The following is a 19,496-nucleotide window of genomic DNA, read 5'->3' as shown; positions in this document are numbered from 1 at the left end:
TTGTACCACGAGTGTGGGGATTGATGTACTTGACTTTGGAAATCTTCTATAAAGTGTTCATAAATCTATAAACTTCAGAAGACTATAAATTAACTATTGAGTTGGTACCGAAGGCATAGTTGGGATAGGAGTTCAAAGTACGTCTTTGTCATATTCATATATATTCTGTAAAGCGTTTTTTGTCTTTTACGTCATATTCCTACACCTACGGTACCTGTCAGGAATATTGTTAACCAAACTTTACTAACATGATGCACGATTTGTTCATAACATGGTCTATGCAATCTGAAAGGTTACTTCATTTCACAGCAAATTAAATTTTAACCTACCTTGACCGATCAAATTTGTTGTAGTTTTGATGTAATTTTCGATTTGGAAATAGAATGATTTACTTTATACTCAAAGACACTTCAAGAAGTCATTCGGTACATTCAATCATGCTACTCAACAAATGTGTGATGGCAGGGCTATAGTGCCAGGCAGAGCATTTACTGCCATTTTCGCTTTTTTTACCAATCTCCGATAAATTCTAACCTTTTTGTGAACAAATCACCGCAGACGACGAACGCGACTTATTTTACGAGTTTAAAGTTACTAAATCTTTTGATTTTCTATTTTCTATATGTCTCAAAAGATCTAAATATATTTTTTACGTATTGGCGTCTGGTTAGTTTTAAAGCAAATTAATGGTTATTAGGTCCATGTTTTTGTTATAGAATTATTACTTTATATTGACCCAGTAACTTATTTTGAGTCATTCTAAGTATATAGAAAAAACACTGTAAATATTTTATAGAAAGACTCAAAATGACTCAAAATGAGTTACTGAGTCACAATTAAGTCATTCTATAACAAAACCATGCAACTAATAACCATAATTTACTTTAAAAATAACGAAAACCCTATACGTAACAAAAAAAGTAATTATACAACAAAAACATGCACCTGCTTTAAAAATAACCAGAGCCCAATACGTAACAAAAAATTCTAAGTCTAGAGAAAAAACACTGTCACAAGACTCAAAATGAGGTACTGAGCCAATATAAATCATGCACCTAATAACCATAATTTGCTTTAAAAAATAACTAGAGCCCAATACGTAACAAAAAATATCTAAGTCTAGAGAAAAAAACGCTCAAAATGAGTTATTGAGTCAACATAAAGTAATTCTATAACAAAAACATGCACCTTATCTCCATAATTTGCTTTTAAAATAACCAGAGCCCAATACGTAACAAAACATTCTAAGTCTAGAGAAAAAACACTGTCACAAGACTCAAAATGATGTACTGAGCCAATATAAATCATGCACCTAATAACCATAATTTGCTTTAAAAAATAACCAGAGCCCAATACGTAACAAAAAATATCTAAGTCTAGAGAAAAAAAAACACTCAAAATTAGTTATTGAGTTAACATAAAGTAATTCTATAACAAAAACATGCCCCTTATCTCCATAATTTGCTTTTAAAATAACCAGAGCCCAATACGTAACAAAAAATTCTAAGTCTAGAGAAAAAACACTGTCACAAGACTCAAAATGAGGTACTGAGCCAATATAAATCATGCACCTAATAACCATAATTTGCTTTAAAAAATAACCAGAGCCCAATACGTAACAAAAAATATCTAAGTCTAGAGAAAAAAACACTCAAAATGAGTTATTGAGTCAATATAAAGTAATTCTATAACAAAAACATGCACCTTATCTCCATAATTTGCTTTTAAAATAACCAGAGCCCAATACGTAATAAATAAAGTCTAGAGAAAAAACACTGTAAAATAATTTGTTCTAGAAAGACTCAAAATGAGTTACTGGGTCAATATAAAGTAATTCTATAACAAACACATGCACCTAATATCCATAATTTGCTTTAAAAACAACCGGAGCCCAATACGTAACAAAAATGTATAGAGCCCAATACGTAACAAACCCAGTACAGAGAGAGGGAGTATGGATAAAGTAATTTTAATTTGATTTTAGTTTTGTTACGTATTGGGCGGGATAATTTCTTTTTCCCACTTTTTGTTCTAGGTAGAAGAAGTTGCACCCAATATGTATCAACTTGTTACGTATTGGGCTTTTGTTACGTATTGGGCTCCTACAAATGTTCGTGTGGTTAAACGGTCATGTTCACACAAGTGACTTGTGGGAAATCTTGGAACAGAATTGACAATATGTGCTTTCAAGATACCTGACTGTGTGAAGTATTTGTTACCACTTTTATTACAAAACAACATTAAATGACTTCTAAAAAAGCGCTGTAATTGACGCTGATCACTACGGCCCACATCATTCCATAATCCATTTAACAACAACACAGGGACTTTCTACTTCAAGAGGACACCCTAGACATACCACAAATAACCATCGCATCCATGATCACCTCCCCGAGTGTCGTACAGGTCATGAGACAATTAGCAGTAAGTTCCTTGTCCAGGGTAATTTCAAGTTAACTCAGTTTTCCACGAAAGCGTACTTACCATAACTAGGTTCGAATCCGCAACCTCTCACACCATAGTCGTACTTATTAATTGAGTTCATTTGACTTGCTTCTCTTTAGTGTGTATTCGTTCATGTCTCTTCAAGTGATATAACCTTGTGAAACCCTTGTTACAAAATGTATACCTAAAAGGCTTCTCTTTAGTATGTATTCTTTCATGTCTCTTCAAGTGACCTGACTGTGTGAAGCCTTTATTACAAAATGTACACTTAAAAGGCTTCTCTTCAGTATGTATTCGTTCATGTCTCTTCAAATTACTTGACTGTGCAAAGCTTTTGTTACAAACTGTACATCTAAAAGGGTTCTCTCCAGTATGTATACGTTCATGTTTCTTCAAACTTCCTGACGTTGTGAAGCCTTTGTTGCAAATTATACATCTAAAAGGCTTCTCTCCAGTATGTATTCGTTCATGTCTCTTCAAGTCACCTGACTGTTTGAAGCCTTTGTTACAAAATGGACATCTAAAAGGATTCTCTTCAGTATGTATTCGTTCATGTCTCTTCAAGTGACATGACCTTGTGAAACCCTTGTTACAAAATGTACACCTAAAAGGCTTCTCTCCAGTATGTATTCGTTCATGTCTCTTCAAGTCACCTGACTGTTTGAAACCTTTGTTACAAAGTGGACATCTAAAAGGATTCTCTTCAATATGTGTTCGTTCATGTCTCTTCAAGTCACCTGACTGTTTAAAACCTTTGTTACAAAATGGACATCTAAAAGGCTTCTCTCCAGTATGTATTCGTTCATGTCTCTTCAAGTGACATCACCTTGTGAAACCCTTGTTACAAAATGTACACCTAAAAGGCTTCTCTTTAGTATGTATTCTTTCATGTCTCTTCAAGTGACCTGCTTGGCTATAAAATGTACACCTAAAAGGCTTCTCTTCAGTATGTATTCGTTCATGGCTCTTCAAGTGACCTGACGTTGTGAAGCCTTTGTTGCAAAATGTACATCTAAAAGGCTTCTCTTTAGTATGAATACGTTCATGTCTCTTCAAACTTCCCGACCTTGTAAAACCCTTGTTGCAAAATGTACATCTAAAAGGCTTCTCCTTGTGTATACGTTCATGCCGCTTCAAGTGGCCTAACAAAGTAAAGCTTTTATTGCAAAATGTACAGATAAAAGCTTTCTCTCCAGTGGATGATTCCCTTGATGCGACAGAAGAGTTTGAATCTTTGTCGTTATTCCTTGTCGATCAATATTTTATCCCGCCTATCATGTAGCTGTGTTTTGCATCTCGTCTTGAGTTTAGAAATAATGAAAACTTCCTTTTCATTCGTAACCATGGACGAAATGTGTCTCGTTTTGCGCTTGTAGTCATACCAGTAAGGACGAATTCCCATTTCATGGTGTCTTTTATGAGACAAATATCGTAACGCATCGTTGTAAAATCTCTGCCCGCAATACTTGAATACATGCGGCATTAAGTAGACCCACTCATGTGGGCGTGTACTTGCCATTGTCTGTAATGGAAACAAGCAAAAAGGATTAATCGGGGGATTAATACCATCTACGTCTTTGAAAACGTCAAATAGGCTTATTTTATTTCCATATATAGTAAGACTTTGTTGGCCCAATGGCTGGTATGGTAACGTCAAGCTAACTTCGCCAGCCAACCTTAAAATGGCGGTCGGCATGCCAACGTTGAGCCAACTTTGTTGTGCCAACCTTAAATGATGGTCGGTATGCCAACGTCGAGCCAACATAGCTTGCTAACCTTAAAATGATGGTCGATACGCCGAGGTTGTACTAATGTGGTTGTGTCAACATTAATGTGGCGATCGGAATGCCGACATCTGACCAATGTTGATAATAATAACACTACTAAGCCTAATAAACATATCATATCAATTTGTAAGCGCTCCCTTATCAAAGTCATAGTTCATTGAATTGGTTCGATTTCCGGTAGGTACACTAAGGCATACTGCAGTTACTGTCCGTTTTCCTATACACAATACACAGTGCTCTTTCCCATTGACGCGTGACCTCTACAAATAGCCCTACGTTATAAGTATGGGGATATGACTAGTTAACGTCGCTGTGTGAAAAATAACCGGCCAATATTAAAAGTACTCTTCTAAAGTTCTAGAAAATATAGTTTTTAACATGTCCTAAATTTTTAGCTAATTTAGATGTTTGGAAATATTCGTACTTTGGTGTTTTAGTTAATGTTATAGGTAATAGTACATTGCTTAGTTAACGTCGCTGTGTGAAAAATAACCGGCCAATATTAAAAGTACTCTTCTAAAATTCTAGACAATATAGTTTTGTAACATGTCCTAAATTTTTAGCTAATTTAGGTGTTTGGAGAGGGTCGTACTTTTGTGTTTTAGGAAGGATATGTAAACGACAGATAACACCAAAAATATGAAGAAATTATTTCCAAACCGTGTTAAGTCAACAATCATTATGTTGCTCATTTTCAAGAATGCTGGTTTACAAAAAGCACGCCATTGTCTCATTTCGTGAACAATGGTACACATACCATTGTTTCCTTTCGTTTCCTTTCGTTTCGCTGCATAACCAACAATTAACAATGAGAGAACCTTCTTAAACCTCGTTGACTTGGGGATGATTTGAAATGACCGCCAATTATGACTGTTTGATATTTATTGCAAGCAATGTGGAAAAAGAGACACACATAGAAACGAAAAAAGCTATAATTTTGTTGAAGGAGCAAAGTTTAACTAACCATAACTCCGCTTCTGGATATCGTTTGAAGTCAACTGATATACCATTTTTAAGTTTATGATGTTTATTTTTTAAACACGAAATAAAACAAAATTGACCGGGGGAGGAATTTACGGCTCATTCGCCGTGGACGGTCACATATGAGCAGTTGTGTTCAATCATGACAGCTGCTACCGTTTGTGCAGTGATTATACTCGAAACTACACGTTGACTAGGAAAATGACACTGCAAGATTGTGCAGGTTGTGTTGTTTTATATGCCTATATCTGAAGAAGTTTTCAAAAATAAATATATAATATTAGTATTTGGCCCATCCCTTTTTATGTTCCTATTTCTTTACAGTAACATACTTCAAATATTGGACCAAGGCTATTGTCTTTTTGACATTATTATTATCAATGAATCTTCAAAAATTAAAGATTCATGTAGACCTATGCCTTAATTATGAATCAAGTTATGCGAGGGTGTGTGTGACGTAGGCAATGGTTAAGCTATAGGCTTATACCAGAAAGAGAAGGACACTCCTGAACATTGATTAGAAGACCGAGCCAGAGCGATGAGAGCAGCCGATCGCGTTGACAAACTCGCTCTCACTCCGGGCACCAAGGTCAGACGCATCACTAACAGAGTAGGGTTCACGAAGGGCAGCGCTCCCAAATGGTCAGCGACCGTGCACAAAATTCAAGAAAGAATCGGGGTCAACACGTTCAAAGTCAAAAGGTCTACAAGGGGTATACAAAGATTACGATAGAAAACATAGAAAACATGAAATCAAAATTAAAATGCACACACAATCATGACAATGTTCTGTATTATTAACCTGTTTTATCGCAATCAATAAAATGAAAACGGAAAAACTGTAATTGATATCAACATAACTTCAACTCTTCAACATAAACCAGGAAACAAATTCGTTTTATTATTTTTTAATGTTAAGCACTACTTGTATGACGATCCAGAAGGTGCTTAACCCACAAAAAATTATTTTTACATTACGTTATTATAAAGATGAACAGAAAATGTATGACTGGCGGCTATTCGCTTATAGCTGGCGGCTGTCTGTTTTCACTCTATACACAGGCTTTATACACACTCTGAATGAAGGGCTTTGAATGCATGCGCTGTTTATACCACGAGAATGAGGATATTGATGTACTTGACTTTGGATATCTTCTCAAAAGTGTTCATAAATCTATAAACTTCAGAAGACTATAAATTAACTATTGAGTTGGTACCGAAGGCATAGTTGGGATAGGAGTTCAAAGTACGTCTTTGTCATATTCATATTCTGTAAAGCGTTTTTTGTCTTTTACGTCATATTCCTACACCTACGGTACCTGTCAGGAATATTGTTAACCAAACTTTACTAACATGATGCACGATTTGTTCATAACATGGTCTATGCAATCTGAAAGGTTACTTCATTTCACAGCAAATTTAATTTTCACTTACCTTGACCGATCAAATTTGTTGTAGTTTTGATGTAATTTTCGATTTGGAAATAGAATGATTTACTTTATACTCAAAGACACTTCAAGAAGTCATTCGGTACATTCAATCATGCGACTCAACAAATGTGTGATAATCTGTTAGGGCTAGTGGTAGACAGAGCATTTCCTGACTTTTTCGCTTTGTTTACCAATCTCCGATCAGTACTAACCTTTTTGTGAACAAATCACCGCAGATGACGAACTCGACTTATTTTACGAGTCTAAAGTTAATAAATCTTTTGATTTTCTATTTTCTATATGTCTCAAAAGATCTCAATATTTTTTTTACGTATTGGGGTTATATCTGGTTATTTTTAAAGCAAATTATGGTTATTAGGTGCATATTTTTGTTATAGAATTACTTTATATTGACCCAGTAACTCATTTTGAGTCATTCTAAGTATAGAGTAAAAACACTTATTTGTTATAGAAATACTCAAAATGACTCAAAATGAGTTACTGAGTCACAATAAAGTAATTCTATAACAAAAACATGCACCTAATAACCATAATGTGCTTTGAAAATAACATAAGCCCTATATGTAACAAAAAGTAATTATACAACAAAAACATGCACCTGCTTTAAAAGTAATCAGAGCCTAATACGTAACAAAAAATTCTAAATCTAGAGAAAAAACACTGTCAATGTTTTTTTCTAGAAAGACTCAAAATTACTCAAAATCATAATAAATTTATTTAAATTTATTAATTTATTATTATTATTACTCAAAATGAGTTACAGAGTCACAATAAAGTAATTCTATAACAAAAACATGCACCTAATAACCATGATTTGCTTTGAAAATAACAAAAGCCCTATACGTAACAAAAAGTAATTATATATACAACAAAAACATGCACCTGCTTTAAAAATAACCAGAGCCTAATACGTAACAAACAATTCTAAGTCTAGAGAAAAAAACACTGTCATTTTTTTTTTTTTCTAGAAAGACTCACAAGACTCAAAATGAGGTACTGAGCCAATATAAATCATGCATCTAATAACCATAATTTGCTTTAAAAAAATAACCAGAGCCCAATACGTAACAAAAAATATCTAAGTCTAGAGAAAAAAACACTCAAAATGAGTTATTGAGTCAATATAAAGTAATTCTATAACAAAAACATGCACATTATCTCCATAATTTGCTTTTAAAATAACCAGAGCCCAATACGTGTTTTTACTCTATACTTAGAATGACTCAAAATGAGTTATTGAGTCAATATAAAGTAATTCTATAACAAAAACATGCACATTATCTCCATAATTTGCTTTTAAAATAACCAGAGCCCAATACGTAATAAATAACGTCTAGAGAAAAAAACACTGTAAAATAATTTGTTCTAGAAAGACTCAAAATGAGTTACTGGGTCAATATAAAGTAATTCTATAACAAACACATGCATCTAATATCCATAATTTGCTTTAAAAACAACCGGAGCCCAATACGTAACACAAAATGTATCAAAGCCTAATACAAAACCAGTACAGAGGGAGGGAGTATGGATAAAGTAATTTTTATTCTATTTTATTTTTGTTACGTATTGAGCGGGATGATTTCTTTTTTGCCACTTTTTGTTCTAGGTAGAAGTTGAACCCAATACGTATCAACTTGTTAAGTATTGGGCTTTTGTTACGTATTGGGCTCTTATAAACGTTCATGTTCCTGCAAGTGACTTGTGGGAAATCTTGGAACAGAATTGACAGTATGTGCTTTCAAGATACCTGACTGTGTAAAGTAAACACTGCACAAAAATTAACGCAGCTGTTATAAATACGTCTTTAGCATCAGAACTAATAATTGTGATTGATACAATTGTTCTGGTTCCGGTTGTTTTTAAATGATTGATACACGCCCATTTTCATACCCCCATTTGATCAATTTCGTTCAATAATAACAACACAGCAATGTTTTTAAAGAGAAATACCCGAATTTATAAGTTGCAATTACATGTATTTGTATTGATTTGAAGTCAGCGCGAAGATAATAGAGACCTTGCGAAATGAAGTTACTTTAACTTTAACTTTAACGTATAGAGGATTATAGAGGATTATGTATTCAAAACCACCTTGGTTTTGAATACATAATCCTCTATAATCCTCTAGACGTTAAAGTTAAAGTTAAAGTAACTTCATTTCGCAAGGTCTCTATGAGGGTTTTACGTGCCACAATACTTACGTAATAACCATTGATCGCTGGAAACTGCAACTTTTAAATTCGGGTATTTTTCTTCAAAGGCACTACTGTGTTGTTAATATTGAACAACATTTGACAATGGGGTATCAAAATGCGCGTACATAAATCATCCTTTTTTCTATGCAGAAATATTGTGGAAACAATTATTAATTCTGAAGCTATAGGCGTATTTATAACAGCTGCGTTACTTTTTGTGTAGACTTTATTTGTTACCAAATCTACACTTAGTATGAATACGTTCATGTGCCTTCAAATTATCTTTAGTGTGTACAACTTTTATTACAAAACAACATTAAAAAACTTCTAAAAAAGCGCTGTGATTTATGGTGTGTGCTACGCACAGGCACAACGCCTACATGTTGATCCACACGCCTAAGCACACTTTACAGGTTATCGCTGATCACTACGGCCCACATCATTCCATAAACCATTTAACAACAACACAGAGACTTTCTACTTCAAGAGCGCACACCCTAGACATACCACAAATAACCATCGCATCCAGGATCAGCTCCCCGAGTGTCGTACAGGTCACGAGGCAATTAGCAGTAAGTTCCTTGTCCAGGGGAATTTCAAGTTACCTCAGTTTTCCACGAAAACGTACTTTACCATCACCAGGGTTCGAACCCGCAACCTCTCACACCATAGTCGTACTTATCGATTGAGTTCATTTGACTTGCTTCTCTTTAACATGTTTAGTATGTATTCGTTCATGACTCTTCAAGTGACATGACCTTGTGAAACCCTTGTAACAAAATGTACAACTAAAAGGCTTCTCTCCAGTATGTATTCGTTCATGACTCTTCAAGTGACCTGACTGGGCGAAGCCTTTGTAACAAAATGTACACCTAAAAGGCTTCTCTTCAGTATGTATTCGTTCATGGCTCTTCAATTGACCTGACTGTGTGAAGCCTTTGTTACAAAATGCACACCTAAAAGGCTTCTCTCCAGTATGTATACGTTCATGTTTCTTCAAACTTCCTGACGTTGTGAAGCCTTTGTTGCAAGTTATACATCTAAAAGGCTTCTCTCCAGTATGTGTTCGTTCATGTCTCTTCAAGTCACCTGACTGTGTGAAGCCTTTGTTACAAATTGTACACCTAAAAGGATTCTCTCTAGTATGTATTCGTTCATGGCTCTTCAAGTGACCTGACTGTGTGAAGCCTTTGTTACAAACTGTACATTTAAAAGGGTTCTCTCCAGTGTGTATACGTTCATGTTTCTTCAAACTTCCTGACGTTGTGAAGCATTTGCTGCAAATTGTACATTTAAAAGGCTTCTCTTCAGTATGTATTCGTTCATGTCTCTTCAAGTGACCTGACCTTGTGAAGCCTTTGTTACAAATTGTACATCTAAAAGGCTTATCTCCAGTATGAATGCGTTCATGGTTCTTCAAGTGACCTGACTGTGTGAAGCCTTTATTACAAAATGTACATCTAAATGGTTTCTCTCCAGTATGAATACGTTCATGTTTCTTTAAATTGCCAGACATTGTAAAGCCCTTGTTGCAAAATGTACATCTAAAAGGCTTCTCCTTGTGTATACGTTCATGCCGCTTCAAGTGACCTAACAAAGTAAAGCTTTTATTGCAAAATGTGCACATAAAAGTTTTCTTTCCAGTGGATGATTCCTTTGATGCGACAGAAGAGTTTGAATCTTTGTTGTAATTCCTTGGTCGATCAATATTTTTACCCTGTCTATCGTGTAGCTGTGTTTTGCATCTCGTCTTGAGTTTAGAAATAGTGAAACCTTCCTTTTCATTCTTAACCATGGACGTAATATATCTCGATTTGCTCTTGTAGTCATACCAGTAAGGACGAATTCCCATTTCATGGTGTCTTTTATGAGACAAATATCGTAACGCATCGTTGTAAAATCTCTGCCCGCAATACTTGCACACATGTGGCATTAGGTAGACCCACTCACACGGGCTTGTACTTGTCATTGTCTGTAATGGAAACAAGCAAAATGTACATACGATTAGCGAAAGAATTACTATCTACGTCGTCGAAAATGTCAAAAAGCTTGCTTTATTTCCCTTTATAGCAAGACTTCGTTGGCCCAACGTTGGCAATGGTCGGCATGATGGTCGCGATCGGTAAGCTGACGCAAACCCAACATTGGACCAACGTTGTTGCCCCAGCCTTTAATATGTGACTCCTCGCCACAACTGAGCCCGGATGTCGCCAGTGCCACTATTGAGATATGCTCCATCGAACTTAACAATAAACAATAGGAAAGAAAGGATTTATTGACTGTTTTATTGATTTTCACTACTTAAATGTCAAGTACTATAGACATGATATACATCATTTTAAAGCTAATTTCAAGCAGAATATTTTGGTTGAATATCTCAAAAATGATGATTGGCGACATCCGGGCTCAGTTGTGGCGAGGAGTCACATATATAATGGTTGGTGCGCTTACGTCAAGCCAACTTAGCCAGCCCACCTTAAAATGGCGGTCGGCATGCCAACGTTATTGTGCCAACCTTAAATGATTGTCGGTATGCCAACGTCGAGCCGACATAGCTTGCCAACCTTAAAATGATGGTCGATACGTCGAGGTTGGACCAACGTTGTTTTGCCAACCTTAATATGACGGTCGGAATGTCGACATCTGACCAATGTTGGTAAACAGTATACTACTGTCTGTTCAATAAGCTTAGATTCTTGAATTTTTAAGATATTTGAAAAAATTAAAAATAGCGGTCAAAGTCATCAAAGAAAAGTGTTAGCACAGCCTTAGACCTAACGTGATTTATACTTTTCAAATTCACAAGTTCAATTTAAAACCCCATTTCTTTTCAATTTTGCCTCATTTTAGGCAGTTACTTGGGTCCACCAAAAGTGTTCGCGACCTTTTTACAAATCGAGTGGGACGGTCCATTCTCAACTTAGGGCATAGACCCTATCCAATTTAGCAAAACAATCTGTCCACCAATCTGTCCTGCCATTTCAATTGTTATTCCGTTCCGGTTATTGGATAGGTTCTATAGGTGATGATGGTCCACCGGTTTTTGTTACGCGAAATTATATGGCGCGATTACGTTTTATGCATAACATTATTCTGAACATTATTTTTTCCCTAAACAATGACATTAAAATTATGGATTTCGTTCTTATTTCAACTGGTTTACAATGTAAATTGCGTTTTGTTTAATACCATCATTCCTTCCCAAGAATATCAGCATTCGCTTGACATTTTCAGATATAGTGACTTTACAAGAATTGTTTTCTGTAACCTGATTGTTTAATAATATTTTCTTGTACAAAAGTTCTTTTGTTTCCAAATGTCCTTCTCATAGTTTGTATATATATTCAACACACAAAACGAAATAACAAATTGAAAATAAATGTGTAGTTTTATAATAGGCCTATAGGCCTACACCTTCTCAGACCCATTCGCAAAATAAATAAATAAATAAATAAATAAATAAATAAATAAATAAATAAATAAATAAATAAATAAATAAATAAATAAATAAATAAATAAATAAATAAATACGCAAGGAATGTATTTATATAAGCTGGGCCTGACTTGGTTCAAAAATAATAACGTAATGTTTCAGCAGTAGGATTTCAAACAATAGGCATACTGGCAAATATAGCTATTTTGCTGGACAATACTTCTTGATGCGGATGGTCGAATAAATACTATCTCAGCGCATTATGACATTCGTCCCCATTGCTCTAAATGGATTGATTCAAAAAAGTTTATGGTACCCGACGTTCTACGGCTTGTTATAAAAATATCGCGGGAAAAGACCAAAATTGAAAAGAAATGGGGTTTTAAATTGAACTTTAGAATTTGAAAAGTATAAATCACGTTAGGTCTAAGGCTGTGCTAACACTTTTCTTTGATGACTTTGACCACAATTTTGTATTTTTTCAAATATCTTAAAAATTCAAGAATCTAAGCTAATTGAACAGACAGTATAATAATAACACTAATATAGGCATAATAAACATATCAGGTCAATTTTTAAGCGCTCTTTAGCAAAGTCATAGTTCGTTGAATTTACAACCATTATGACAAAACATGCGAAATCAGTAACTTTTTGCACAGGATTTGCAATTTAAAGAGAATTGGCCATTGCTCAGTTTCAGTTTATTTTCACCATACAATAGAATACGGAAGGAAAACATCGGTGGGGAGACCAAAAAGAGCAAGACTCGAAATGTATGGTCACCCTAGAAGTTGCAAATGATGATAATTATAGATTACTACCTTAAATAACTACCAAAAACATGACAACTACAAACACGGGACAGGACTGGGTAAGTAGGACAGGACAGGACAGGACATGTGCAACTAGACACTAAAGAGAAGGCAGTGATGATGCATATAGGAAAATTCAAATTAACTATAAGTTACAGGTATAAAATAAACAAATAAGTTACTGATAATATGACAACAGGTATGACTTATATTTTCTTTTAAATACATACAATGATTGGGTAGTCTTATTAAACTCATGTTTAATTGTATTGCTCATTCTAATGTAGCTAATATATGACCAATATCAGTATGTTTTTTTCATTTAATGGCATAAAATTTAAAAAATATTGAAAGGAACACTTGTGGTTTTGACTTTTAAAACCTCCATTTTAGTCTAATAATGTATTGGATAGGTAGTTTTTAACAGATTTACCATTATTTGCCTTGCTATAACATTGGATCGCGTTATCTGTTAACCTAATGTAAAACACTGTTTTTAGGGGGAAATATTAGCTTTCGTTCGATACCAAAAAATCTGATTGGACGAAGGAAACACTTTAGGTTTTGGCAAAAACCAATCACAGATGTCTATTTTCACACAGCTCTTATGATGCTATGCACTCAACCGTGTAGAATAACACAAACTGTTTGGAGACTAGATTCGCTAGTGCTGGAAATATTTATGTAGTCGTGTGTATCGAGCTGGAAACTGTGAGTAGATGCATTTATAAGAGAATCGTTTTTGTAGTCAAACCTTTTCATATTTAATAATAAATAATAACACAAATTAATAATAATAATAATAATAATAATAATAATAATAATAATAATAATAATAATAATAATAATAATAATAATAATAATAATAACACTAATACATGCAAATGTATAATTATAATCATAAAAATAATAACTTAGGAATACAATCATAAGTAAGATTTTTAGACACCCCGTTTGCTCAGTCGGTAGAGCATCAGACTAATAAATAATGAACATAAGGCCCCTGGTTCGAATCCCCATTAGCTCAATCGGTAGAGCATCAGACTAATAAACGTAAGGTCCCTGGTTCGAATCCCTGTTAGCTCAATCGGTAGAGCATCAGACTAATAAACTTAAGCTCCATGATTCGAGTCCCTGTTCGTTACACTAAGGTACATGTAAGTGATAAGATTTAAATCTACCTAGGCAATTTGTGTTCGTTGTAACATAGAGAGCCACGTAATATGAAACTCAATCCAAGCATAGTAAACACTGCTTACTAATGTTTTTTTCATGAAAACACCTGCTGAACACAACATAAAGGCGTTCTAGGTGTTCATTACATGTATCTCTTACATTTGAATAAAGGCGTTCTGGATGTGTTAAATTTAAGTATTATCGGACGCGTCACGTGTTCTTCAAAATTTGCAGTGTATGATAATAATGATAGACACATGCCTCCACCGAGGGTAACATTGCACCTCCCTTTCTTACCATGGTCAATAATTTGTAATCAGTCAAATGATACAACTTAAAATAAATTTCATCTTTTAAAAAACGGGACTCAAGTCCGTGCGAAAATACTCTTACATCAAGTTTATAGAGAGGGTCATCGGGTATACGATTTCAAGAAAAGGATCATAATGATAGGCACATGCCGCCACCTAAAATTCACCCGAGGGTAACATCCCAGCAAACACAAAACGTTTTCGACATCATTCGCAAAAGGTTATAAAAGGTTGTCAGAAAACGTTTAAATGTCGGGTTATATAAAGGATATATTAAGAGTATAAAACGTTTTAATAACCTTAAAATTTTTTTTATAATCTACTGCTCAGCAGACAAAAATGTTTTACAGAAAACGTAAAATGTCGGGTTATATAAAGGGTATAGAAACGTTTTAACTTTAACATTCCAAAAACATTCTTGAAAAGTTTTAAATACAAAACATTCTAAACAGAATTTTGAAGTTGAAAAAATATTTTGCGAAAAATGCTTGCCCAAAATATTTTCAATAACGTTTTAAAAACGTTTTCATGACCTTTGTATAACCCGACATTTAAATGTTATTAAAAGGTTTTGAAAAAAACATTTTAAGAACATTTCTGTGTTTGCTGGGTTCAAACATTTTAACATAATGTTATTTAAGTATTGACACAATATTTGGGAAAAATGTTTGTCAAAATAGTTTACAATAACATTTTTTGAAAACATTAAAAAATATTGTTGTAGTGTGTTTTCATACAAAACGTTTTAAAATGTTATCATGACCTTTATATAACCCGACATTTTAATGTTATTAAAACGTTTTTACCTAAACCAAAAGCCAAAATATAACTTATTTAAAACGTTTTTAAAACGTTTTTGTGTTTGCTGGGATTGTACATGTACCTCCCTTTCTTATCATGATTTAATGATTTGTAAATCAAATGATACAACTTAAAATAAAAAGTCCATGCGATTATACTCTTACATCAAGTTTCGTTAAAGCACAACACGGAACAGGTGTTGTGTCACAAACCAAAAACAACAACAAACATATAAAAATTGGATCCGGCTTGGCTGTGTTGATCTTATTCATCATCATTAATTTGTCAGGATCAATTGGTACATCTTAAATTTCACATCTTTTACAATTCATCATCCGTAAACTAGGAAACAAAACACTTGAAGCAAAAAACAAAAAAAGCAACAACAACAAAAAAACCCAGCATGGATAAGATCCTAAACATGGATCGTACACATCAGTAAAATCTATTCAAGTGCAATATGTTTTACACTCGGGTTTTATAATCTTTGGTTTTAAAGCCAATGTAAGTTACTCACCATCCTCACTGCACCGCACCGTGGCTTATTGAAATAATTCACAGAATATCTTGACCAATCTTACGATTAACGTACACATACACCAAATGTTCGCATGTTATAACAGACAACTAGAGATAAAGAGCACAGCTGACTGCACTATATAATGGTAGTTCTTAGTTTGCATACAATTGTTATGGAACCAATTTTTCGACCTATTTAATAGATATTCCAGAATCGATCGACATCCTCAGATAACTAACTGCAAGTTTTACATTGATCGATCGATCGGGATAGATAGTTCATCCTAATTCAATTGATCATGATATTTAAATAACAATAAGCGTGTATGATAGATGTCTTCATGAAAGTCAAGTAGGAACACCTCTCACCTGAGTGAATCCATTATTCCATTTATGTCACAAGCGGAATAGGTTAGTTAGCTGGCTCTGGCTCACTGTGCCGGAAAAACCGTGTAGTAAACTTGAACTACCAGAGTGCAGTCAGCTTTAATGCTCTTTCTTGTTATCTGTTATTATTTGCGGACATTTGGTGTACGTTGATTGTGAGTAGAATTCATTGGCAAGATATTCTTGGAATTACTTCAATAAGCCACGGAGCGGTGAGCATGGTGAGTAACTTACATTGGCTTAAATAAAACCAATTATAAAACCCGAGTGTAAAACACAAGTTACACTTGAATACGTTTGTATAAGATCCATGATTCGGACCTTATCCATGTTTTTTGTTGTGCTTTTAGCTATCTCTGTTTTCAAGTTTACGGATAATGTAAACAAAATATGAAATTTAAGATGTACCAATTGATGCTGTTGGTGATGATGAATAAGATTATCTGAGGATCTAATTTTTATGTATGTTGTTTTTGGTTTGTGACACAACACCTTTTATACCTGTTGTGCTTTAACGAAACTTGGTGTAAGGCAGTCTGCAGACTCCATATGTTACATATAATATTTTATGTATAATACTTTTCGTGATGTCAAAAAGTATTACACGTCGAATAAAAAGTACGTACCGGGAAAATATATATTTTGTTATATTGGGCGTTGCTTAATTCATAAGGAGTTGCCCAATTTGAGTGGTAGATTTAGTGATTTACACGCAATGATGAACACCTTTTGATGTCTTCTTGCATAATATTTTAACTGTACAGTAGGCTTACACCTTAATTACTAATTTAAAAACAAACAAAACAAGCAAACAAATAAACACGGATGATTTAGTACATTAATTTTATAGACAGCCCATTAATAACAATAATAATTAATAATTGCTTTGATTTTATTCAAGACATATTATCAATAAACATGAATAGTTTGGTATGGTATTTGGAGGCCTACGTTGAAATTTAAAAAAAAAGCCGGATAACACAAAACACTTCACAACACCACTCTACTTACGGATAAAACAATAAATTAATAAGAGTTGCAGAACTGGTTACAACATAAACACGTTGGGTTATAAATTTGCAACACTTTTTGCATGTTGATATCGGTGATATTACATGTAATGTTGGAGTATGTTCTATTTATCATTACAAATACATTAAAAGGTGAATAATGTTAATCATATGCAACGCCTCTTATTATATATGGGTACTAATAAACCCACAATTAATACAACTTTAATAAAACTATAATAAAATAATAATTTTAATAATTTTAATACATATAATTAACAACCATGATAAAATTAATAAAACTACAGCTCTTGAGTTACGTGTACGCGTGTCATTTGATCTGGTTAGGCGTGTCAAATGATATCACTCACTGCAAATGAGTCAAGTGACCCATCTGTGACCCAGAAAAGTTTTCTGTATCATATGAAACTTTAACGGGCTCTTTTTTACATAATAAACCATTGTGACTGAACGCAATGATGTGTGACGCTATAAATTGGTCCACATGTGTAAAAGAAATAGTAGGTACATGTATGTCACAGTGGCTGCACAATAATTCTGCTACACTGTGCATGCAAGCATAACAGTGAATTGAAAAGGGCGCGCTTCAAATTTGGCCAATTTTAAAAAACATCCATGTCGATAAATGAATTTCCTCATATGCTTCATTTATCCAAATTTTTAATATATGGTGTGTGAAGCCTGTCCGAGGCTAACATCGGGTCCTCAAAAATTAAAAAGTTTAAGAGCTCCTGCCTGTTTTTATGGATTTTTGAAGATCGCTCATAAATCAGTAAATATAGGCCTGTTAAAGTAAAGGAACCTACTACCATTTAGCTGAAATACTAATCTTTCTTAGCATGTAAATTAATTCCGTCGACAACGAATGAAACACTTCCCTAAAACCAGTTGAAGCAAAACATTAATCAATGATATTTTTAGGGAGTAATTTTCCAAACCACAATAGCTCTAAGCCATTGTGTGTGTCCAAAACCATACTATTTTTGTATACGCGGTACAGTAAAATGGCTGTTCCTTTTACCGATTGTCCTCCCATGTTAATCCAGATGACAAAATGTTAATTTAAAGTCTCATTGCAACTGAATTTTAATTTTTACTTTTCGGACTTGGCTTTGAGTAATGGTGACACATACAATGTTTACAGTAAAAATGAAAATTATATTCCAGACACCGTCAAAATGTCAAACTTTTTATTTTTTTGTATTGTTTTTAAATAATTAACTGCAGTTCATTTATTCAACCTCATAAAAGGATCATACTTAAAAAATTTATGATGAATGAACAGACGTTCATTAAATATTGAAAAAAAAAACCTAAAATTACTCATGCCTAATTTGCATAATAATATCATAAATACATAATTAGCTGTAATTACCTAATTTGCATAATTAATTACTTTTTGTGTATTTTTTGTTATCAATTGAAAGAACTTTGAATACATATGTGTGCAAAAAAACTCGCACCTTTATATCATGTACGGTTTTCTATTGGCATCAATTTTGCATATTAATTAGCTGAACTTAGTCATTTTTTGAGATTTAATTTGTCTGCAGATTTGCCGAAATTGCTAAAATAGTATATTTGGTTTATTTATTATAATTATTAAATGATAGATTTTTTAATTTTGTTTTCTGTAACGAAGTCAGGAAAGATAGGCATTTAACATGTGATATTTAAATTAACGCTGCTTTTTCAAGCAAGCGTCCAAATATACCTTCAAAATCTCGAAATGTGTCAATTTTGTCATTACAGCCATTTGTGGCAGAATTTCATTCCATCTACGAGCATCTTTAAATTGACACTATATCACAATGCATTTACCGATTTCAATTCTGTTTTTTGACGCATCAAGTATTCGTTATAATTCATATCTGTTTATGAATGCTTGTTAACGAAAGACGTACGACTTTTATCGGTAGATCTGGTGGATTTGAGGTTGAATATAATCGATTTTTAGTCAACAAACTTCCACCAGGATTGATCTAAATGAATGAAATAAAACAAGATTCTTTCGCTAATCGCATGCAATTTTTGCTTGTTTTCATTACAGACAATGGCAAATAGACGTCCACGTGAGTGGGACTACTTAATGCCACATGTATGCAAGTATTGCGGGCAGAGATTTTACAACAATGTGTTACGTTATTTGTCCCATATACGACACCAT

At 33.8% G+C, this 19,496-nt stretch overlaps 2 protein-coding genes across 2 annotated transcripts; both read right to left on the bottom strand.

Annotated features, from left to right (window-relative positions):
- Window positions 1-2,541: 2,541 nt before the first annotated feature.
- On the bottom strand, window positions 2,542-5,025 carry LOC140145181 (uncharacterized). The gene is given in 3 exon segments (XM_072166955.1): window positions 2,542-3,691; window positions 3,828-3,967; window positions 4,990-5,025. Coding segments are annotated over 3 exon segments (1,326 nt in total).
- Window positions 5,026-8,759: 3,734 nt separating this feature from the next.
- LOC140145179 (uncharacterized) lies at window positions 8,760-16,088 on the bottom strand. Its single transcript, XM_072166953.1, has 2 exons — window positions 15,910-16,088; window positions 8,760-10,831 (listed from the first exon to the last, which is right to left on the bottom strand). The coding sequence occupies exons 1-2, from the start codon at window positions 15,910-15,912 to the stop codon at window positions 9,551-9,553; spliced, it is 1,284 nt and encodes a 427-aa protein (XP_072023054.1). The 5' UTR covers window positions 15,913-16,088; the 3' UTR covers window positions 8,760-9,550.
- Between the last annotated feature and the right edge of the window lie 3,408 nt (window positions 16,089-19,496).

This window comes from Amphiura filiformis, unplaced genomic scaffold (assembly GCF_039555335.1).
Source record: "Amphiura filiformis unplaced genomic scaffold, Afil_fr2py scaffold_164, whole genome shotgun sequence".
In the NCBI taxonomy this organism is placed as follows: Eukaryota; Metazoa; Echinodermata; class Ophiuroidea; order Amphilepidida; family Amphiuridae; genus Amphiura; species Amphiura filiformis.
Note: the sequence above shows the minus strand (reverse complement) of the source record. Positions and strands in the feature narration are given on the sequence as shown.